The sequence below is a fragment of the Phoxinus phoxinus genome (assembly GCF_949152265.1).
Source record: "Phoxinus phoxinus genome assembly, chromosome: 11".
Lineage (NCBI taxonomy): Eukaryota > Metazoa > Chordata > Actinopteri > Cypriniformes > Leuciscidae > Phoxinus > Phoxinus phoxinus.
Genome location: NC_136886.1, coordinates 34,532,044 through 34,556,866, shown reverse-complemented (window position 1 = coordinate 34,556,866; position 24,823 = coordinate 34,532,044). Strand labels below are relative to the sequence as shown.

The window sequence follows — 24,823 nt, the reverse complement described above, 5'->3', positions numbered from 1 at the left end:
TTCATCTTACATTTTTAATTGTCTATTTTAGCTTGGCAAATCTTACTAAGGTTTATAACTATTTAACTCCTTAAGTGTCACCGGCCCACCGGTGGGCCCAAATTCATTACATATTTAAAATAGTAATATCCTATACTAAACCTAAACTAATATTGACAAACTATATATCATTTGAAAGCTTACAATCTCTAGTTTTCATATTATGGTGACTGATTTTCAAAATAAATTACAGAGGAGCTGTAATTAATCAATTTGCAACAATAATATTTTCATACTCCTAAGGTGTTCAGTCCTTTATTTTGAAATAGTGATGAATATGAAAAATTATGAAAAAAATGGTAGAAACCTCAGTTTGTTTTCATGCCAAGAGTTCAAAAGATAGCATTTGTTTAATTATTTTAGAAAAAAAGGTCTGAAAATGTTTTAGAAATAAATAAAAACCATATATGGAAATGGAGGCGCCCTTATATGGCCAGTAATGTCAACTAGTGAAAAAGTGTGGTACTGCGCCCAAACAAAATCTTACTGAAAGCTCATTTTTTGAGATATCAACCTAAAATTTAAAACACAACTTGTTCAGATTTTTGGCTTTGATTTTTGTGCAGTTTTAGAGTCACCAGGGTTTTGAAAAAATATATTTTATATAAAATATGAATAATTAAATTTTTTATTTTTATATTTTCCTAAACTCAAACTTCTATAACTTTTTTTTCTGTTACACTTTCTTAATTTATTTAACTTTATTTAAAATCTGCTAATTTTCTTCTTTAAAACAAGACCAATCTTACATCCATATTCCAAAGCATTCTTGAGTTACAAGCATTTAAGTTCGGAAAGTGCATTTTCATGTATATTCAAAAAAAGGGGCGTGACACTTAAAGGGTTAAATCAAGGAATTAAAGTGCCAACTCACTGTGACCGTGTGTGTGTGTGTGTGTGTGTGTGTGTGTGTGTGTGTGTGTATTGATCACAGTTTATGAGGTTTCCCGGGAACATGTTTGCAATGGAATCACTGTCAGGAATTACTCACTGTTTAATCACGTTCATTGCACAACTACAGTACAAGTACAAACACATAAAAGTAAAAAAAGAAAAGAAAAAAAAGAGACAAATAAATGTGTAATCTAAGCTTCTATTTAGCATTTATAATTTACACAATTCTCATATTTGTACCATATTCTAAATTTGTCCTGTGACTAAACCACGTTTGTTCTCATGCTGGAGAAACACATCCAGATCAAATGCTTTACTCGACACACACACACACACACACACACACACACACACACACACACACACACACACACACACACACACACACTTATTTGAATAACGTTTTATTAATTTATAGCTCATTTATTTACCTATTTATTTGAACCTTACTGATTTATCATCATATTTATAGAAGGTTCTTCAGGGCAATAAAATTCAAATATGACATGAGGTTGCTTCTCTAGACTTCATAAATAGTTGAAACACAAATATAGAATATTAATGCATTTTTAAAGAAAATGTTACATGTTCCTTGGTTTTGTGCTTAGTTTTTGCTATTTGGACTTTTATTTTGAAGTGTATTTTATGTTCCCATCGTGTTTAGTTCCTGTTTCTATAGTTACCCTTGTTGGTTGCCACAGTGATTGATTACCCTCACCTGTCCCTGGTTAGCTTCTCACCGGGTGTCCATCATCCCGCAGCAATATCAGTCCACAGCAGGCTGGGGTTTAATTAACTAGAGCACCATTATATAAAACCAAAGAGAATGAGACACCAAACTCTCCTTAGATTCACACACACACGCACACACACAGGTGTGTTTGATCCGGCGGTCTGTGATTATTCACTCACTGAAAGGAACGCATGAAAATTAGGCGTTTTATCCTCAGTTTTTCAGTCTCTGGTGTTTTTTTGTCTCGGATGAATACACCTGCACTTCACAGGAACAGGTGTGTGTATGTGTGTGTGTCTCTGAATGAGTTTTAAATGCATGTGTGTGAATATTCATGCACTGTCATCAAAAGGACGAGCTGTCTAAACTCACTTTAATACCGAATGGATCAGGCGAACACTAGAGTGTGGCCGTTGTGCTTGTAGTGTACGTGTCCTGAACAGATTCTGTGTTTAACTGATTCCTGTTGGAGGAAATGGAGACATTTCCTGTTTATAAAGAGTTTCCAGCCAATCAGAAGCTCTCATTCAATCCAATCATCTAAAAAAAAAAAAAAAAAAAAACCCATAAAAGCTCTAGTTTAATTTTCCGAGAACGAAATTTCCATCTGAGACAAATAAATGTTCTTGGACTCAAACTTAGAAACAACAAGAAATGCTTTAGGAAATCAAGACAATGCTGTCGTTTTTTTAAATGAAAAACTCTTTTTGCTGACTTACTAAAATTAAAAGCTTGTTTTACCTTAATGTAATGTACATTTAATGTAAATCCTCTCAAAGTTGCTTTTAGATATTCATTAATGACATCCCTGGAAACAAACACAAGCAAGAGCGAATGCAATAACTAATCATAAAAGCTGTAGTTTCATTTTCCGAGAAAGAAATTTCAGTCAGGGACAAATAAATGTTCTTAGACTCTAAAACAAGAAGAAATGCTTTAGAAATCAAGACAACGGCTGTTTTCTTAAATGAAAAACTAATTTTGCTGACTTACATTAAATGTTATAAGATAAAACAAGCTTTTAATTTGAGTAAATCGTCTCAAAGTTGCTTTTAGATATTATTCATTAATGACATCCCTGGAAACAAGCAAGAGCGAATGCAATAACACTAAATATTCTGATCAATAGATATTCAATGGGCGCATGCATTATGAAATAATATAAATTATATATTGAATTGCTCTCCCTTTCAAGCAGAACACATTAAGTTATAAATGTATAGTTAGTGATTTAACATTTATAACCACACTTGAAAAAAAAAATCTCACAGCCTTTTGAATGTTTGTTACAGCACTCAATTAATAAATTAAAATAAACTCATAAAAATGTAGATTGTGCACTTTTATTAAAGTCCATGAACAAAATTAAACACACTATGGAAATATTGTACATTTACCAGGTGCTGAGTGACAGATGTATGAACTTTGACCCTTAAAGAGCGTCAAACAAGCAGACATGCGTTTATTCTTTAATGAATCCTCCAAACAGACACATGTAAATCCAGTGATGTAAAGATATATATACACATTTATAAAAATATGAACACATTTTATTGATATTTCTAAGTGCTTTAACAGGCATCCCAAACTATAACTGAGTTTGCGGTTTCATCTTGGTGACGCCCGTTAGTTTAAATACTTTCCCGGGGAAGCATCTACACGCTGCGTTTGGTCTGCGCGTCGATCACGTCTCTCCGCTACATCAGAGAATAATAACGAGAGCGGGAAGTGAAATCCCGCTAGCTAGAATCCTGACGACAAACACACTATTAAATATAGAAAAATAGTCTTCTACAACCAAACGAAAGGGAAGCGCGCCGCCCTCGCGAGTCTGAACGCCACGGATCAGTCCAGAGAGCGCGTGCTAACATGCATTCATCTATTTAAAGTCCAAGTGCAGAAAACATCAGTCGTAACCCGCCACTGAACGTGGGTTAGGGGTTAAAACATCACGGAGCACCTCGTGCGCATGCGCGTGTGTGTGTGTGTGTGTGAAGGAAAAGAAATCACATGCGCATCTGGTGCAGTTCTGACTCGGACGGTGATTTGAGCAGAGTAACCCCGCTGTCTAACAGGCTGTCAATCATCATTCCTCTCACAATCATTGGTCTCTTCAGCAAGTGAAGCCCCGCCTCTAAAGGCCGTCGTGTGTTATGGCTCCGCCCCTTCCAGCACATGTGGGAACGACCACATGGTTTGTAAAGGGTGAACGGCTTCTGTAAGCAGTGAGACATCACGATGTTGTACCTCGAGTCCCAGTGAGAGACTCGAGTGTGTGTGTGTGAGGGATAAATCACCAGTTTAAACTGGTACTGACAGCCTGTTAAACCAGCAGGGTTTAACCTCAGCAGCCCGACTGAGTGATGTCACCGCCGGACCTTTTGGTGACCTCCATCGTGGTGAAGATCTGAAACAAGAGAAGGGAAGGACATGTTATGATCATGTGCTTAAAAAAGAAAAGAAAAAAAAGAACATCAAATGAGTAATACGCCCATTTATATCTTTCTTTAGTGTGTGATGTTGCTGAGTAATTCTCTATATCAGTGTTTCTGAACTCCTGAAACGCCTCCATCGCAGTCTGAGTTTCTCTCGAGAACGAACATCACTATTTCTCATAATTCATATGCAGAATAAAAGGGGCGGGCCTGGTTGAGTTAGTTAGTACAGGGTTTCTGCAGGTTACAGTAAGTCAAATTTAAGACCTTTTTAAGACATTTTAAGACCATAAAGATTGAAAATTAAAGAAATTCTGAAAAAATCATTTCAATGAATTCAGTCATTGAAAAAGCATTAATTTAATTTACAGATAAAGCAATAGTACCTTCCACATCCAACAACGTGCCAAATGCCCAAAACGAAAATAGGCTAAAACAAACTTTCAAAACGTAGCCTACGAATACTACACAATGTAATCAATTCACCAAGTTTTATGTCGAAAACCAGCAAATAACAAATAAAATTGGCATCAATATGCACTTTTTGTTTACATAAACATTAAATAACAACATTAAAAATGGCCAGATTTTAAAAGAATGTCTTGAAACATGTTATCTACTAACAAGTACAAATTCAAATAAAGTTGACAAAAAAGGTTTTATAAAAAGACAAACCTGACATATTTCAGACTTTAAATAATATTTTTTTTTAAAGAATGAGTCAAAAAAAGATAAATTACTGACATTTACAATGTAAACTTATCTTTTATTATTAATAGTAAAATTTGGTCCGATTTTCCCGTGGCGTCTGTCGTTGCTATGCAACCATGCACTGCGCTCTCCACAACGACAAAGAAGTTTTAGTAGATAATGGATTTCCATCACAGAGAATCGCTTGCTTTTTTGCTACTTTGTAATAACTTTCTGCGGCCAGCGTTTCTGGAAATGAACGAGGTTAAAACCTTTTTTAGACCTGACTTAATGAAATGTAAGACCTCGGATGAAAATCGGGCCGTTTTTAAGACATTTTAAGGCCTTAAATTTAAAGTTCAGAATTTTAGACTTTTTAAGACCCCGCGGAAACCCTGTAGTAGTGTGTTAAACTGGCGGTTATGGTAAGAGCGGGACATTTCCCAAACACACTCGAAGTGATCGACCAATCACAACACTGACCCAGCCGACCAATCAGAGCACAGTGTGCTTTTCAGAAGGCGGGGCTTCATAGAGACAGGAAGTGAACAGAGCGTTACTGACAGACTGGGAAGAGAGGAGCCGCAACAAGGAGAATATGAGGAAAATAAACATTCAAGCAGGAAAACCGGTTCTAGTAGAGCTCAAACAAACTGTAGAAGGGCGTAATATTTCTCTTTAAGTAGTTGAGTCACAGGAAACACACCTCGGCACAGGTGGGGTGAATCCCGATGGTGTAGTCCAGCTGATCTTTGGTAATCCCACACTTCATAGCGGCTCCGAAGCCCTGTGTGACCTCTCCAGCGTTAGGACCCAGATAGTGAAAGCCAATCACACGGTTCTACACACACACACAAACAAACACACGGGTTACAGGATCGCGTCTCGAACACTGAGAATGCAATCACATGCTTTTCATAAAAAAAAAAAAAAGTAATCTGTCACTGCTTGTTAGAAACAAGCCTGTAAAAAAAAAAAAAATTCAGCTCAATTTTGTAACAGATTTCACTGTTTTGTTATTGTAATAATGCAATTGTTCATTGTCTGTTCACATTGTGCAACTTTTAATGTAAAAATGTTGATAGAATATTGAAATGGATTAAGAAATGCTGTATAAGCCAGTTATATACGGAGGCTCGTTAGACTTGAGCTTATTTCAGTCGGTTTCCACGGCAACATTTGTTTATTTTGTTTTAAGTTGAATAACTTCTAATTATTTAATTCAATAACTAAAATGTATATTTCCAACAGTTTTAGGCAACCATAACACTGGTAAAGCACTTCATTGTTAAGTTTGTTGAAGCTAAATTAAACCTTATTGTAAAGTGTAGAATTGTATAATCTCATGTCTGATCTTGACTTGAAATCATACAAAAAAAACACACACAAAAAAAAAAAAAAAAGTACACATTCCTAGAGTATGCCGACGGTTGTGTGTCTTACGCTGTCAAGTTTATTGCAGATGATCTTGGCGTAGCAGCGGTTGTTGTCTCGGCTGGGAATGGTGAACTCCAGAGGCCAGAACAGACTGTGATAAACCTGCACAGACACGCACGCGTCATTACCATTACCAGCACTCATCATTCATGTTCCCGTCACACACACACACACACACACACACACACCTCGAGGTTCTCCTGCCCGTAGATCTCCACGGCCTTCTCCTCCGCGTAACCACAGTTGCCGTATTCCATAGGAGTGAAGACAGTGGTGGGAACGTTCACATAATCGCACTGTCACACACACACACACGAGAAAGGGTTATAAATCACAGAGAAATTTTTTTTAAATTAAATATCGCTCTTTATTAGTGCTGGGCGGTATCCCAGTTCATACCGGTGTTTATTTTAGTTAATAAATTAACTTAATATACCGCAATACCGGTGTATGTCGCTTTACAACTTGGGAACGCGACACTGTTTGAGAGGGTCAATGTTCACGTTTGCTCAGATGTGTGTGTGTGTTGCTAAGCGTGACGATGGATGGGTTAAACTATAATTGATAGCGGTCAAATTATATTACAGTGTTTTCCATATATTGGTTCACAATATCAACACTGCCTTTAGGAAAATCTATTTGTGGTTGGCATTGACAGTTGAATAAACATGAGCACTGCACGCTTCACAGTCGAAACGCGGCGAGGGTGTTTTTATATGAATGTGTCTGAAGTGTAGAAAAGTTTGATGTTATTTTGATTGAATCTTTCCTGATAAAGCAGCGTTTATGAGCGCAGGTTTGTGTTCAGCAGTAACCTGGGAAACCGCTTTGTGTTCAGCCGTTACCAGGGAAACCGCCGTTTCTGCTGCTCCTACAGCGCCTCCTGCTGGACCGCTTTAACACTGCAAACCTGTATAAATACTAGTGGATTTTTTTTCTAAGATTTTTCCCGTATGACAGTGACATGAAGTCAATATACTGCAGGATTTCCTCTCTCAAGGGTAGGAAATGTGGTTAACGGTCTTGCTTTAAAAAAAAGAAACAAAAAATTGTGTTCATACCGCCCAGCACTACTCTTTAGAAGACTTTAATCTTCCTGGAAAATCTCCAGATGGTTATGACTATGCCAGACCTTTAAAGATGATTCGCTGTACAGTCGTCGAGCCAGAAGTTTCCCGGCCTGAATGGCCACAGGCGTGAGCTCCCACTTTCCCTCCAGAATATCCCCAATCGCATAGATGTGAGGAACATTAGTCTGCTCCTCGTCGTTCACGGGAACCTTCCCGTTCCTGGAAGGAGGAACAGAACATCACTCAATGTTCATATTGACTCAGTTTAGAGGACTAAAAGCCACTATAATTGAGACTGACAACACACTAACAGACAGGACAGACCAGCTTACTTTTCGGTTACTTTTGATATTAAACATAAAACAAAGTCTCACTTTTCAAATTTGTTTTTTAAAAAGAAATTTAAACACTAAATGCCGTTTTGTGGCTGTTTAATGTGTCGTGACAGATCGCTGTGTCGCCTCAGTTAAAGCCGCTCGTGAACCGATCATCTCTTCCTTCTAGTTCATTTATAGCATCAAATAAACATGAATAAACATAAGAAGGAATGTTGTTTTAACCGCAGATTGAAGGGTCAATTGACACTTTGCAGGGAGTTTGATTGAAAGGCAATCTGACCAATCATAATCCGCCATTTTGTTGGACAAAGCAGTCAGGAGAGTTAGTAGATTAACATGGGAGGATTTGAGCTTGAGAAGCGGAGTGTACTGACGCCTTTCCGCGGTTAAAACAACATTCCTTCTGATGTTCATTCATGTTCATTTGATGCTATAAATGAACTAGAAGGAAGAGATGATCGGTTCACGAGCAGATAACACACCAGTGGCATGTATGTTTACGCAAAGTCATGATGTCATGTTGCATATGAAGGAGTCACAACAAAAGTCTATTTCACACTTGGGTTTACTTTCACCTTTGTGGAAATGTTTGTCATCATCATGAGTAGCAGGACTGCAGTGAAACTTATTTATCCTCAAACTGTATCAATTTTAGATCCTTGTATCGATATTTGTATTAAATGTCCTAAAAATCAATAACTAAAAAAATCTGTTTGTTGAAAGGATAAATAAAACATTGAGATATTTGCTCTCCGGACAGAAATGAAAAATGCTTCGTAATAATATATCAGCCACATTACATCATCATCATTAGTTCCCTTCTGCAATTCAGGAAAAGTCAGAACTGAGAGTTACTGTAACAAATGCACAACGAGCTTTAAAAACCCATAGATTCGGTGTTATGCAACACACAATGCACGTTACACAACTATGAGTTGTAAATCTGAGAGGCTCACTCAGAGGAACCATAAAACCGCCGTGCATCAGTCATGTGTGTGTGTGTCATATGGAGTCACATGACTGTGCTTGAGTACGGATCTAAAACCTCTGTGCTGCACGAATCCCTCACACCACACACACACACACTTCAGTCTGTGTGTGAATTAATACGCATTTCCAATGCCTTATTCAACGGAAACACTTTGCTTAACTCATCCCGCCCGTCTGCATCCGTGTGTTGTGTGTTCTGTGAACACACCCCGTGTCACTGAGGTCAGACGCTGGACACACTCCCAGAGGAAATACTGCTGACTCACCATGACACTCCTGACCCCGCCTCTCCTACTCACTCTGACCCCGCCCCTTTAAATGCTACCGTGACAACAAGGACTTTGTTATGGGTTTGGGGGAGGGACTGCGAGGGCAGATGACCAAAATAAACCATTCAAAAGACAGACATACTTGGCATTGACTTTAACTCCAGCTTTGTCCAGGCCGATCTTTCCTGTACAGGCGTCACGACCCACTGCAATCAACACCTGACACACACACACACACAAGCAACATGAAAGGAATGTGACAAACTGAATCTGCCCTCAGTTACAAAAAAACATTTCATTAATATCTCATTGATATTTGATGGTGTACGTGTGTGTGTGTTATATATATATGCATACAGTATACACACACACACACACACACACACACACACACATTTTTTTTAATCCAAGTTTTGGATCTGAGAATATATTGTTGATTCTGATTTGTATATTTCATTGATCTCTTATTTGATGATGTACTTCTATTTGCATATTTTTTTATTTTCTTAATTTTTATTTTTTTATTAGAATACATTTTTTATTTTGTTTTCTTACACTTTAGTGCATTATCATCTTTTTTTGGAACATATGTTGGGTTTAATTATGTTTTGGTGAGATGTCCCCTATTTATCTAACAATTTCTTCTCTATTGTGATTCTCAGGTGATTGTCACATGACTAACTATTTGCTGCTTATGAGGACTTGTGCGGTTATTTGAAAACTGTTTTTAATTGCCTAATCCATAATGAAATAAAGGCTTTGTATATACATTTACTTTAACCCTCGAGTGCCTTGGCTTGATACGTTTTAATGAACAAAATAATATTAAGGCAAAGCATCGTTTACACGGAGCAAACTCCACTCACAGGAATTACATTTACCATGAACTGAAGTCAGACCTCACTCTTAGACAACTGTACAGCTCGTGTGGGTTATGCTGAATAATTGATGCAAGTGCTTCAGGGTTTGTACAGATACTGTAAAATTAAATTCCAGGACTTTTAAAGCTCTACTTTTTTGGTTTAAGGACTTTAGAGACCTCCTTTATCAAACAATATCTTTATTATCTTTCAAAACCTAAAAAAGGTAAATAGATAAACAAAATGGTACAAATAAAGTGCAGCGGATGCAATGACTGGAAACTTTAACCATTGAAAGGATATTATGACAAAGTCAAAGATATCGCTTTCTTTATTCAAACTGATTTTTTCCCTCATGAATATATGATTGAGCTGAAGAATGAAAGATGTATCATATACTTGGATATTTATGAGCAATATCACACTCATAGCCATGAGAAACGCCTCTATATCTATATCAGACGGGCTGCAGCTTCATTATGTGTGAAAAGATTGTTTTATCGATAAAATTACACCCTAATAATTTCACATATATTGTCTTTTTCAATAATTCTTTTTCAAAAATATGGCTTCCAGGACTTCAATTTTAAAAAGTCAAATTGAAGTACTTCAAGCATATTAAGCACCTTGTACGGACCCTTTCAAACCCATCTTTTTCCAGCCTTTAATGTTTCCCAATGAGATTTAAGCAAATGGCGTCACAGGTGCAGTTCAGCACATTTATATGGAAATTATCTCCTAACATTTCACAAAGTCACCAGGTTCATTTCAGTGAAGAGAATGTAAAACCTTTGAATAATAAAACGGCACACACTTTGAAACAGAGCCAAAGATGGCAGACGAGATAAAAACAGACGTGGTGTAATGATATCTGAAGGAAATCACAGTGTTTGGCCAATAGAAAGGCAGGACACTCACAGTGTTGAATTCCTCATCTTTGATTTCGCCATTCTCGGTTGATTTGAACGTCACTTTAAGTCGGCCCGGAGTTCCAGCTTCCAGCTCCTCGATCTGTGGAAAAAAATAATCACCGTGATGTTTTATCACCTCGATAATGTGTGTAAAGAGGCCATGATTATGAGTATTACATAATCACGGCTGCGATAGATAATGCATCATTTCAGATTTCAGTAATGTTTAACCGCACACATGCACCAACCTTGGTCGGAACAAAATTCTTGTGGAATTTGACCCCGTGCGTCTCCATGCACTCTCCCACGCGTTCGGCCATGTCCTGGTCGAATCCTCGAAGCAGAATGGAGCGAACCATGATGGTCACGTCCAGTCCCAAACCGGCCAGAAAACCCCCACACTCCAGAGCGACATACGACGCCCCGATGACGAGAGTCTTCCCGGGACAGTAGGGCAATGAGAACAGGTCATCACTGTGAAGAACAGGCAAAGATCAGGTTTAGACAAAAGTTCAGTTAAAAACATAAGAGAAAAGTCAATATGCTCAAAACCACAGAGGCTCAAGTCCTGCCAAACACCTGCGCTTCACTTCCTCCTCAGATAAAAGATGAATGAACCATCAGCAAATCTCAGCGGAGTCATAAACGAGCACACATGCACTCCGGTTAAAGGCTTGCCGTTTCGAAACATCACTTTACCGTTTTTTTTTCGGTTTTAATTTTTCTGGATTCAGTTTTTTTCCCCACTATTTGAATGTTTCTGAATTCCAATTTAATGGTTAAATGTTAGTCATTAAAAAGCATGTCTCATAATTAATTGAAATCATGAAACTTAGAATTTAACAGCAATTTATTAAAAGTAACAAATAAATAAAATGTTTATTCAGTTTTACAAATTCCATTTGAAAGATTTCATTAAATTAATAATCAAAAAGTGAACCAATCGAATTCATAATTTTAACGAATAATTATTATTATTTTTTTTTTTTACACAATAAAGGGTCCTATATAAGGCTAAAAGGTTTAATTTTTCCAGAAATGTGTTCTTTTTTCTGTTGCATTTTAATTGTAAACAAATTTACCAAAAACTCAAATGAAGGCATAAAACATTAATTTATGTCATCTTTTAAAATTTAAATCAAATGAAAATTTTAAAATTCCTTTTATTTTTAGGCAAACTGCTGAAAACAATACGAGCGTCATGCTTGAGTGTGTGCATTTGATGAAACTGTGCCATTCACAGGATTCATATTTAAATAGCTTTTTATGCAGTTTAATATTTACAGCCACTTTCCATATCATGATTTGATTAAATGCACAGTCCTAGTTGACTTATTCATCCAAAACTTGGCAAATTCTGTGACATTCAGTTACACAATTCCATTTTCTATGACTATTCCACGATTTAATACGGGTCACAGAAAAAAGCCCTACATGTCATTTTATAACAGGGCATTATGGAAATGTATATATTTTTTTCCTTTATTATATTGATTTTTCTGGATTTATGATTTAATAAAAAAAATCTGGTAAATATTATTAAAAAATAAATATACATTTTAAATTGTAAATCAAATGAAAATGAAACAATTCCTTAATTTTTTTTGCCACGAGCATCATGCATGCTTGAGTACGTGTAGTTGATACCATGCCATTCATTCACACAGACTTTATATTTAAATAGTCTTTTTTGCGGTTTAATATTTAGACATTTTTTATATTGCGATTTGATTAAGTGCACAGTCCTACTTTTGATTTATTCATCCAAACTTTGGCAACTTCTATGACATTCTGCATTACACAATTCCATTTTTATGACTACTCAGTGATTCCATCAGTGTTTTCCGGTCACAGAAATCATAGAGCCCTACATGTACGTCGTGCCATTTTTAAATAAGCAACATGAATGATCATTTTCCATGCTTATGCCACTCATATCCGAGCTACAGAAGGAAATCATCCTCCTCCTATCTGACACGTCACTCAGTGGAAGCTTTTGTTCCCTTAGTGACTGAGAATGAACCAGCTTTAGATCAATAAATGCTGTAAATAAGTCAGCAGAGCTCATGTAACGACCCCCTGAGGTCCAGCTGCGTTTACCCAGCTCTCCAGAGGAGGTTTACCGCTGTGAACTCAGAGTCTTAGCTCTCACCTGGTGATGCAATACTCTTTATCTCCCGGGACGCCCAGGTAACGAGGCCGCTCTCCTGTCGCCAGGATAAACCGAGCCGCGGTGTAGAACGTCTCTTTACCACGCTTGTTCGTGGCCTGTTGGGAAGAGTCAACAAGAAAATAAGATGAGGGCAGCTTTAGGCATACTGAGCGTGTGATTTGAACTGTGATATGCAACTTTTACTGGTACTGGCAATTGAATAACGCAAAAAGAAAAGCCTTAAACGCACAGAAACATTAGCTCTCCAATGTCATAAAGGCACATTTTCTCCATTTTCTGCTGCCTAAAGTATTAATGAAATACCATCACACTTAAACTCATGCTTTTTTTAGTCCTCTAAAAGTAAATGAAGCGGAAATGAATCCAGTTCTCTTTGCATTCACATTGTATCTGGACCAGTAGTGGAGCCAGCTCTCCTTTTGGTTCATGTTAGCTTAGCCCAGGAAAACAGATTTGCATTTACAATGCATTTTGTAGTGAATACGGTGAAGCTTCAGTGCAACTGGCTCGCTGGATCCGAACACACTTGCCTTGATCTTGTGCGGCTCCACAAACTCAGCGTAGGCGTTGACGTAATTGACGTTCTTGTCTCGTAGGGAAACTCTGTAGCCCCAGTTCAACGAGCCGATGTAGTTATTCACCGCAGTCCTCATCGTCTCCCAGTTGTGAGTCACTTTAATAAACAAAAACAATATTTGATGAGAAAGTGAACACACAAAAAGAAATCTACATTAAGAGAAAAAGTGCACATGTTTGAAAGCAAAAACTTTACGACACACTGAATGTTGTAATTATCAGTTGTTCTGTGTTTTAGGAAGTTTTCTTGTGTTAAATCACCCATTAATGATCCTTTTAATTAAAGATATAACTGAGGACCCTCATACAGGGTTCATACAAATACTGTAAAATGAAATTCCAGGACCTTCAAGGGCTTTTAAAGCACTATTTTTTTGGTTTTCAAGGACTTCAAATCAGAGATCGCACTTATCAAACAATATCTTTATCTTTCCAATAAAAAAAATCAAATCAGATCAGACAGGCTGCAGCGTTCATTTTATGTGAAAAGATTGTTTTATCAAAATTAAACACTAATTTCACATATATTGTCTTTCAAATTCAAGCACTTTTCATAAATATTGCTGTTTTCAAGGGTTTCCCAGGACTTAAATCTCCAAACGTCAAATTCAAGTATTTCGAGATATATTCACAAGGTTGCTGTCACTTTATTAATTGTATGAAATGAATTATCTACTTTCAGAGAAAAAGGAAATAAATTTGCAACTGAAATGTCTTCACAGTAGAAACCACAAAATTGCATCACAACTTTAACCACTCATGAAACTAATGCATGAAGAACTCTTTGTACATCATCAAACAGGGACTTTTTAAAAATCATTTCTATGTGCAATGCATTACATCATGTAGTGTAATGGTTGTCTGCAATCCAGATCACAGAGGCAGTGTATCATGCGCCGCTTCACATCCCCAGCCGTGTTAAGCGGACTGACCTTGATCACTGAACTCCCAGCCGAACTTGCGGGCGTCTCCGATGGCAGTGCCAAGCAATGCGGTCTGATGCATCAGCTTCTTAGGAATACAGCCCACATTCACACACGTGCCGCCCAGACCTGGAGACACACCTCGCATTATCATCTTCATCATATCATATGTGACCCTGGATGACAAAACCAGTCTGGAGCCGCACGGGTATATCTGTGGCAATGACAACTATACATTGTATGGGTCAAAATTATAGATTTTTCTTTTATGCCAAAAATCATTAGGATATTAAGATCACGTTCCATGAAGATATTTTGTAAATTTCCTACCGTAAATATATAAAACATGTATTTTTGTGAGTGAATGCAGCACAATCGTGAACATAAATGCACAACTTTAAAGGAGATTTTCTCAATGTTTAGATTTTTTTGCTCCTCAGATTCCAGATTTTCAATATCTCGGCCAAATATTGTCCTATCCTAACAAACCACACATCAATGAAGAGATTATTAATTCAGCGTTCATGTGACGTATAAATCTCAATTTCAAAAAATGTACCTATGTGACTGGTTTTGTGGTCCAGGATCATTTGTGCTCCATCATATCTTAAGAAGTAATTTTTGATTATGTACTTCCATGTTTGATTCTGGTATTCTTACCCCAGGTTGTGCCCTTTGGTGTGGGAACAACATAATCCAGAACCATGACCTTCTTGCCCAAGCCAGCTGCTTCCTGTTTGGGCAGGAAGGAGATGTGTTAAAATCAAAATCATGTGCAAAACCCACAGAGCTGCTCTGAGTTCCTACAGAGTTTGGCTACATGATCATTTCCAGGTTAAATTTTGTCTCAGGGCTTCACATGCACGTTCAATAGTGCAAGGCTGTGCAATGTAATGAATATTCATAATGATTTTACTGGCAGTAAACGTTTTGTAATTAGAAGTTTTGTTCCAATTCTGTGAATCATTTTAAACTCAAATTCAAAACTGAAAACCCTAGGAAAAAAGTGGTAAATGTATAAAATGTACATCAAAATAAGTAAATGTATAAAAAAAAAGCAAATAAATTATTGTAATCTAAACAACGCTGTTTATTACTAGGTATTACATACAAAAATGATTTTGTCCTCTCATTCATTTAGCGGGAAAAAAACTGTGTGTGTGTACATATATATTATATATTAAATGTATTATTATATTTATTAAATAACCTATAAAGGTATAGTTCACCCAAAAATGAAAATGTTCTTGCCCTCAAGGCTGTTGAAGCCTAAAAGTTGAATTTAAATAAAATATTTAATGTATATTTGATGCTTTTTTTGTTTAACACAGTAATAACTTTAATTTTGTCTTTTGATGGTAATTTCTCAGCCAAACTCAATATTCAATGTGCAATGTCTCGGCTTAATTAAATACCACATTGTGTAATTAGATTTTAGATTTAGAGTTTTAATAGCTGGACAGCCCATATATATATATACTAAGATATAATACAGGGTGAATCCATGTAACTTGAGCCTCGGTTTGAAATGACAAAAGTGTCCCCATTGACCCGACTAAACTGGACACACACACATACAGAATTTAAACAGCATTACAGATGAAGGATCTTCCCATCTCGTGTAATTGAACTCGCCTTTGAACACGCCAGACCGCCAGAACCACCGCCGATGACGATGAGATCATAGTCGTACACCTCGCTCCCTTCACCCAGCAGCTTCTGCAGGACGCCATCACTGTGTGCCTGTTACCACGGCAACCAGACCATCATTACAGCAGAACAACATCGTGAAGAGGCACTTGTGCATTATTCAGCTCGATTACCAAAGGTCTTTCCCCACAGAGCTGCTTTACACTCAACTGAGAACGGGCTTTTATAGACGGCTGACAGATCTACAGATACATTAGTGATAGAGACAGACATTTCATATGTAGATCACACAAGCAGTCCACCGATGGGGTAACCAACATATTCAATACATAAATAGATGAAATAACAGTTGATAGAACGAAACTGGAGCGGTGCCGGTCAACCTGACCATGAATCACAGCCCTATAAAAATAGCCTTCAAAGTCCTCATAAAAAAAAAAAGGCTCCGAAATGGCAATAAATAGTGCACGTGGACTTATGGATGCTAGTAACTAAAAATGTATTTAATGGCCACCAGGATGAAGTTATGCCGCTTATTATTAAGCAGTTCATAACAGCGTAAGCCGTGCAGTTTTACACTAAAGCACTTTGTTTTAATGCTTGTAATGTTTTTGTTTTTAAGCAATTTAGTTGAAAAATACCTGAATATTTCAATTTATTATAATTCTAAATATTTTAAACAGTACTTTTTATAATATATATATTTTTTTAAATAAATAAAAAGTATGTGTAAGGTTGTAAAACAGAAATTAAATATAAAATACTAAATGAAAAAAATAAGAAAATAAATAGCAAGCTAGATCATTGTAATATTGATAAATAATAACAGGTCTATATAAAAATCCCCAGCCCTAATAATAATAACAATGGTTATTAATTCCAATCAAAATTTGACGAGTGAGAAGATTGTTTTTTACACAATTACAATGAAACTGAACGTCCTGCCCTGAATCAATGATTACTGCAATTTTGTCAATTAAATGTGAAAAACACCTTCTAGCAGACATGTGGGATGGACAGAAATGGTTTAATTGCTTATACTTATTCTCTTAATCTTCTACTTCAGCTAAAATGAAGGTGTGTGTGTGGCGATTCTGCAGCTTGGGAATTCAATTTATAAAGTTAGTGAGGTTTCATGCCATCAAATATGTAAAAGGACATTTAAAAGTTAAGAGTTTGCTTGGGGAAATGTCATATTTATGTCTGTAAATTAACAAAACTAAATTCTCTGGTGGTCTCTGGCCTGTACAGACATTCATGAACACTTCTGCACCTGTGCAGTGCTTCAACTAATCAAACTATGGTTGGTCGATTTGCATGTCAATCAGATGTCTACATGAATAGAATAAATAATGAGCAGACATTATTAAAAGAGACAAAAGTCTGGCCAGCGAGAACAAGTAAGAATCATGAGGCGCGTTTCCATTAAAGATGTGCGCAAAACTTTGTGCTTTTTTCTAAATGTTGACAAAAAGCTATTGTGAAATGACGGACTAAATTCCATTAACAGACTAAAACTTTTTTTTCCTCTCGCGAAAGTCAATCCAAACATCATGGCGATGGATGTTGTAGGTTTATGTATATCCAGCCGCCACACTGGCCATTATTATTAATGGAAGGAGACGTGTGTGTGTGTGTGTTATCCAATCATTAATGTCGAGGACAGACTCTTATACTGTGAGCGGCTCGTATGAGGAGTTTGTGTTTCTCAGTTCTGCTTCTAGGTCGTGATTGTGGCGTTTCTTTGAGGTTTAGAATCCAGTATTTCTGTAATTATTTTGTCTTTTATGAGTTTAATAAAGAACTCCGTCTCGTCTCCTGTCCGAACACACACCGCGTCCTCTACGGCAGGCTCTACGTCCTCTATGTCAGAGCGTAAATGCGCAAAAACGGTTTCCATTGCAGTTTTGCGAAATATTTATTTTTCGAATTGCCTGAAAAACCTTCTCATGCAAGCGTAAAAACTTTTTTTGCGATAAATGGGAGTTTTTGCGAATTTGTGCAATTTGAAGGGTAATGGAAACGCGGACTGTGTGCGAGTGTGTCCGAGCAGCGCTGAATTTTTCATTCTTTACTCTAAGTCTAAATGACTCAGAGAAACTTCACTATATGCTCGTAAAGGATGAGCTGCAAAATACAAACCATACGAGGTGGTCAATCCATTGTATTTTTTTGTGAGTGTGTGCGCGTCTGTGAGTGTGTGCGCGTCTGTGAGTGTGTGCGCGTCTGTGAGTGTGTGCGCGTCTGTGAGTGTGTGCGCGTCTGTGAGTGTGTGCGCGTCTGTGAGTGTGTGCGCGTCTGTGAGTGTGTGCGCGTCTGTGAGTGTGTGCGCGTCTGTGAGTGTGTGCGCGTCTGTGAGTGTGTGCGCGTCTGTGAGTGTGTGCGCGTCTGTGAGTGTGTGCGCGTCTGTGAGTGTGTGCGCGTCTGTGAGTGTGTGCGCGTCTGTGAGTGTGTGCGCGTCTGTGAGTGTGTGCGCGTCTGTGAGTGTGTGCGCGTCTGTGAGTGTGTGCGCGTCTGTGAGTGTGTGCGCGTCTGTGAGTGTGTGCGCGTCTGTGAGTGTGTGCGCGTCTGTGAGTGTGTGCGCGTCTGTGAGTGTGTGCGCGTCTGTGAGTGTGTGCGCGTCTGTGAGTGTGTGCGCGTCTGTGAGTGTGTGCGCGTCTGTGAGTGTGTGCGCGTCTGTGAGTGTGTGCGCGTCTGTGAGTGTGTGCGCGTCTGTGAGTGTGTGCGCGTCTGTGAGTGTGTGCGCGTCTGTGAGTGTGTGCGCGTCTGTGAGTGTGTGCGCGTCTGTGAGTGTGTGCGCGTCTGTGAGTGTGTGCGCGTCTGTGAGTGTGTGCGCGTCTGTGAGTGTGTGCGCGTCTGTGAGTGTGTGCGCGTCTGTGAGTGTGTGCGCGTCTGTGAGTGTGTGCGCGTCTGTGAGTGTGTGCGCGTCTGTGAGTGTGTGCGCGTCTGTGAGTGTGTGCGTCTGTGAGTGTGTGCGCAAACCAGTTCTGACGTTTAAACAAATCCTGTTAAGTTTTCTGATTTGTATTTTTCTTTATTTTTTAAAATTGATTTATTGTTCTGACAGCTCAGGTCCCTTAAACAAATATACATCTTTTTGTGCACTTTATTAAAAAAAAAGTCCTATATATTTGGCAGATGTAAAGCACATGTGTATGTTTTTTGTGTTAGTTTATTTAAATAAATATTTTTACTTTAACAGCTCAGGGATGTTCAAGGAGCCGAGCCTGTTTGTGCACTTTCTGAAGATTTTTTTGCACTGTGAATTTGCACTGTCAGTTCTGTTTTTGAATAAAGGGTTGGAAATGAATGCTTTTTTATTTTGACTTTTATCCGATTAATCGAAAAAATTATCGACATTAATCGATTATTAAAATAATCGTTAGTTGCAGCTAGGGCTGGGCGATAAAACGATAACGATAATTATCGCGATATAATTTTTCTCGATAAAACGATATCAAGAGTTCGATAAATGTTCGATAATGTTTTTGCGCCAAAAGCGGAACGAATCTCATTTGAACCGCGCGCGCCACACGGACTGTTTATCCGCTCGGCTCAAGGTCCAAACGGCAGCGCGAGCGCGAGCTCACTAGAGCAGCCGTGTTGGTTTACTCTGATCGGTCACGAGATACAGTGAGAAGGGCTTGAATTCAGCGAGGAACACAAATGTCTCAGTGATGATTTAATTTTAAACCAGTTTAAAGGCAGATAAACAGCGCTGACGAACAGGAGAAACACTGTGCGCAACGATACAGTCAGAAGCTTTTCCGTCTACACATTCTCTCATTTACCACGGATTTACTCTAACGTTAGCCTAGTAATATTAACTGCACCATGAAATGTGCGTGGGATATATATATATATTGAATGAATTGTATAATTTTATTAATGCAGACAATGTATTAAAGGACTAATGGAATATAATTACAGTTTTTAATAATGTATTTAGGCTACTGGTTTTCATAAATACCATAAAGTTACATTTTATCTGTGGTTATCATGATCTAAATGCATGATGCTGGATGACCAATGGTTAATTTAAATAAAACTAAAGAATATTACATTTTAGCAAATAAAAATAATGTTGTTACTTTTTTTTAACAGATGTTACTGTTTTTGTTAATGAACATAAATTGTATAAAGTAAATCTGCATCCTAACTCAAGCTAATACTACTGAAACAAAGATATTTATTTTGTTAAAGAAAAATGACAAATGTTTGAAAGTTCTACCTCGGATTTGTGAATGTTCACCTGTTTGGCAAGTGTTTGTCATGATATGTTCTGACAATAAAGAGTAGTTTAAAAACGCAACGCTCTGATTTCTACAGCTTTCACTTAGGAGTATAAATCTGTCTTTAAACTTGAAATAAATAAAGATTTGACATTTATCGATAATTATCGATATCGACTGATATAAAAAAAAATATCGTGATATTTTTTTTGGGCCATATCGCCCAGCCCTAGTTGCAGCCCTATTCACTTCCCTGCAAAATCACCCTAATCGTTCAAGAATGATTAATTCTCTTAAACTAGAGCTATTCAAATCTGGTTAAATGGTTTTTATATCACAATACAAATCGCAGAAAAACTAAATATTGCAAAATACGTTTTTCCCCCCCAGTATGTCGAACAGAAGAATCAGTACCTTCATGGTGTTGTCGCAGCCTCCGATGTGTTTCTTGTTGATGAAGACGTTGGGGACGGTTTTCTGCCCCGTCATCTCGTGCAGCAAGTCCTGGTAGTTGGTCCCGTCCTCTAAAACACACCAGACATGATCGGTCAGGATCTCAGCGCTCATGTTTCACATCCACAGCCCACGGGCGGCCCTCCAAGACGGATAATCGAATCGGGTTCGGATCTGGCACTGCTTCTGAAACTAATGTTTGGCTCCTCCAAGCAGCTAATCAGGTTTAAAGCCTTTCAGCAGAGAATCCATTATCAGCGAGACGCTACGAACATGAGGAGAGCGGCTGTGCATGTACAGCGAGATAAAGGCGAGCGTGAGACGTGAATGAGACATGGCGGGGTGCAAATGAGTGAATGAAAACTAGTGAAGATGAGATCGTAACGCTGCGGATGGAGTGACTCAGCAGATCATGGCAAAAACTGCTCTGAACGCTTAAACATTAACTTCAGAGGTTCAGCACAACGTTCAGAGAACACGCATGAGTATCTCAGCACTTCTGTCAATGAGGTAGTAAAACTGCTGTAAGCTTAAACGTGGACATTACATAATCGCAGCATGCAGAAGACATTCACAACTCTGCACGTTCCTCATAAGACTGCTCTTATGTTATGAAGATACTCGACAAAAAGGACATTTTGGCATAATTGTGTGCGTTACTGTTTGTTCAAGCGCAAAAGAGAACTGTATTCTGGCGCGACAGCGCTGTCTATTTTGTCTTGTTGCACTTGAATGGTTCAAAAGCATTTTCATGAACAAGAGCGGGATCATATTGTATATTATATCTCTGTGATTCGACGGGTTGTATATCATTTTTTCATGTTTTTTGTTTCCTGTGCGCTTTTTTATCCATCGTTCGCGAAGAATGGAGGCTGCACTGTTTTGATAGTATTTCGGGTGCTGGGTCATATCTCTATACACCATACAACTATTCAATTTGCAGAAAGAGAAAGCTGAAAACCATCAGAAGATTGATTAAAATAATGATTAGATGGAGTTGAAATACATGCGGTAATGAACATTCTTCAGTTTTTGATATATCATAAAGCTAGACCTATAATAATAAGACATAGCCTAATAATTTTTATTCATTAAAATGCCAGCGTCATGCCAATTCTGCTCCGGCCGGAAGCAATTACCAAACCGGTTACGAATTTATCACACTAACGTACATCATTTTGCAACATTATTAATTATGAAGGCTATATTCAAATAAATGGATAATATAACATTTTCTTCAAAACTATATCTAAATTTGTAATGCCTGTAGGATACAAATTTAATGTCAATTTTCTGCAAAATCCATTTAATGACTTTTAATGCCCCTTGGGAACCCTGTAACACTGCTGTAACCTTAAACGTGGACATTACATAATCGCAGCATGCAGAAGACATGCATATTCAGTGATCTTGCGTATCAGAAAGAACTTCCGGTAAAAATGTTATGGAACTGAATGTTCAGCAAATTAAAGTAAACATCGTTTTAAATATGTAGTGAACATATTTGTCAATGTATATGAACACATTTTTAAATTGTATACATTTTATAATTCGGCCCACTTGTTGTTGAAGTTAAATAGTCCTGATAAACAAATAAATACAAAGTAGGGGATGCAAAAATGCTCATTTATTTTTTTGTTCTTTATTCAGGGTTCCCACAACTTGGTTAACCTCAAATTCAAGGACATTTCAAGGACTTTCCAGGACCACTACCCTCAAATTCAAGGACCTGACCCTCTGGTCCTCTTCATTTAGGGGTCACACTAATTTTCTCAATGTTTCGATTTTTTTGCTCCCTCAGATTCCACATTTTCAATAGTTGTGTCTCGACCAAATATTGTCCTATCCTAAACCATACATCAGTGGAAAGCGTATTTATTCAGCTTTCAGATATGTATCAATCTAAAAAATGTCAAAAATTTGACCCATGTGACTCTGGTCACATGGAAAATGATCCCGCGTGATTGTTCTCTTACCCATCAGGTCCAGCTCTAAGGTATTGCACTTGACATTCAGCTCCTTAAAGAGATCCTTCACCTGCAATCACAGAAAAAACATCTTAGTTATTCAACAAGATTCAAGTTTCAAACATGAACACATTTAGCAGCAGAAAAACATCCATTCAAATACACACGATTAAGTAAATTACAGTACAGTGTAACTTTGCTGGTTTAATTCTGGTTCCATCAGTAGTTCATTCTCAGATCAAATCATCAGACATGATCCACAGATCAAAAGTTTACCCGACAGTCTCTAGGATTCTTAAAATACTACAGAATCAAAACACTAATTAGTTTCTTCATGAACTTCAAACATCACACACTTCAACACACACTTGCTTGGTTCAGTCCGCAGGTTCATATCATCTACATCAGTGAAGTGTTTTTAATCATCAGTCATTAACGGATATTTAATTGTGAATGTTCATTAGCCACCATTTAAAGTGACCGTAAAGAGATTGATGGATTACAGCAGATATTTAACACTTTAAGAGTTAGGCTTCTTGAAGAATGTTTTATAACAGCTTAACTTAGACCTTTAGATGTTAAAAATAATAATAATAATAAAATACACAAGTCTATAGATCATAAAACGAAGTTATCTATATTTCTCGCTGTACATTATAAATGCGGTGATTCCTGAAAACATGAACTTGATATTGACAAACTATTTATTTTAGTTTTTAGTACATTAAAAAACATTTTATTTCAGCCATAACATTGGAAATATTAAATCCAGACGTTATATATTTTAAATAATTTCAAACTATTTAATTTTACCATATACATTTGCGAGATATTTCCCTACACTAGAGCTAATGGTAGTTTAAAACAGGTAAAAAGAATAATTTAACAACTTTATTAAAGTTCCCGTCTCAAAGTAAAGACAAAACTGAACACATACAACATAATTAAAGAGACAGTTCACCCAAAAATGACAATTCTGTCATCATTAACATTTAGTACTCGCCCTTAAGATGTTACAAATCTGTATGTTTATTTTTTTGTTTGTTTAAAAGAAAGAATGGATCATGTGACTCTTTCTTGTTAGTCAATGGGGTCCATATCAACTGTTCGGTTACCACGATTCTTCAAAATATCTTCTTTTGTGTTCATACAGCTTTGGAACAACTCGAGGGCGAGTAAATTACAGCATTGTCATTTTTGGGTGAACTGTCTCTTTAAGAAATACGCTTCAGAACTATATAAGTTACACTCTTAGCTTCTTTTACAGACCTTCTTACATGACATGACAGTTTTGAGGAGATATTAGACATGTTTGTGACGGGTTTTCACTCACCTTGACGCAGTAAGGACAGAAGCTCTTACTGAACACTAGCACTTGATGGGAATCGATCAGTTGTTTGATTTTCACTCGGATCTCCTCGCGACCCCCGTCATTCTCGATGGGCGGCATGATGATCAATAACCGGTCACGGATCGATTTTCCGCGCTCTACTGCTTCCCAAGTCGATGATTATGATTAAAGTGAAGCTTAATCTCAAAATAAACTCATGATGTGACATTAACTAACATGATTAATATCATTAAAATCACTTGTCTGCAGTCATTGCTACTTCATCTCGCGCTGCCGCCGAATGACGCTCTGCCGCGCGCGCGCCTCTTACATAAGACCCCACGAGTCTGTCCTGCGCGCGCCTGAGTGGAAATCAACCCACATCTTAAGTTCACTCGTTATGATCACTTGTTGTCTCTGTCATGGCCGTTATAATTTATAAAGTAAAATAAGCGCGGAAACAGTTGGAGTTTCGCGGAAAACTGATTTCAAGGGAACGTGAATCTCTCTGTAGACCTCTAACTCTGAATAACTACAGCGATATTCTATGGAAACATAATATGCTATAAATTACTATTATTAATATGATTTAATCATGTAAAACAAGCGTGTAAAAAACAACCAGGCAGTATTTGTAGACGCCTCACAGTGTTTGAGACAAACACGTGCGCCACCTGGTGACTGAAACCGACCAGAGATGCACAACTCATTTACAATGAATTGGCATAAAATGCACATGTTAAAACTAAACAAATTTGAATCAATAGACTCTTTATCTGACTTTGTTTTTGTTTTGTTTGACTTTGTAGTAGTTTGTGTTGTATTTCTAGTGTATTATGTCAAATAACCGCTA

General features: G+C 37.5%; 1 protein-coding gene across 1 annotated transcript; it reads right to left on the bottom strand.

The window, feature by feature from the left end:
• Window positions 1-2,993: 2,993 nt before the first annotated feature.
• txnrd3 (thioredoxin reductase 3) lies at window positions 2,994-24,356 on the bottom strand. The gene is made up of 16 exons (XM_079629579.1): window positions 23,974-24,356; window positions 22,650-22,710; window positions 20,635-20,744; window positions 15,974-16,081; window positions 14,999-15,071; window positions 14,348-14,467; window positions 13,370-13,512; window positions 12,819-12,934; window positions 10,915-11,140; window positions 10,674-10,766; window positions 9,038-9,114; window positions 7,361-7,517; window positions 6,417-6,524; window positions 6,235-6,330; window positions 5,498-5,632; window positions 2,994-4,073 (listed from the first exon to the last, which is right to left on the bottom strand). Exons 1-16 carry the CDS (start codon window positions 24,088-24,090, stop codon window positions 4,011-4,013), a joined length of 1,803 nt encoding a protein of 600 aa, XP_079485705.1. The 5' UTR covers window positions 24,091-24,356; the 3' UTR covers window positions 2,994-4,010.
• Window positions 24,357-24,823: the final 467 nt, after the last annotated feature.

Bases quoted from the DNA above. Each gene is read 5' to 3' on its own strand.
- txnrd3 (XM_079629579.1), bottom strand. From the start codon at position 24,090: ATGCCGCCCATCGAGAATGACGGGGGTCGCGAGGAGATCCGAGTGAAA. The intron at 20,745-22,649 runs GTAAGAGAACAA...GGTGTGTTTTAG, and splicing joins CTTAGAGCTGGACCTGATGG to AGGACGGGACCAACTACCAG. The intron at 12,935-13,369 runs GCAAGTGTGTTC...TCTTCCCAACAG, and splicing joins TGGAGCCGCACAAGATCAAG to GCCACGAACAAGCGTGGTAA.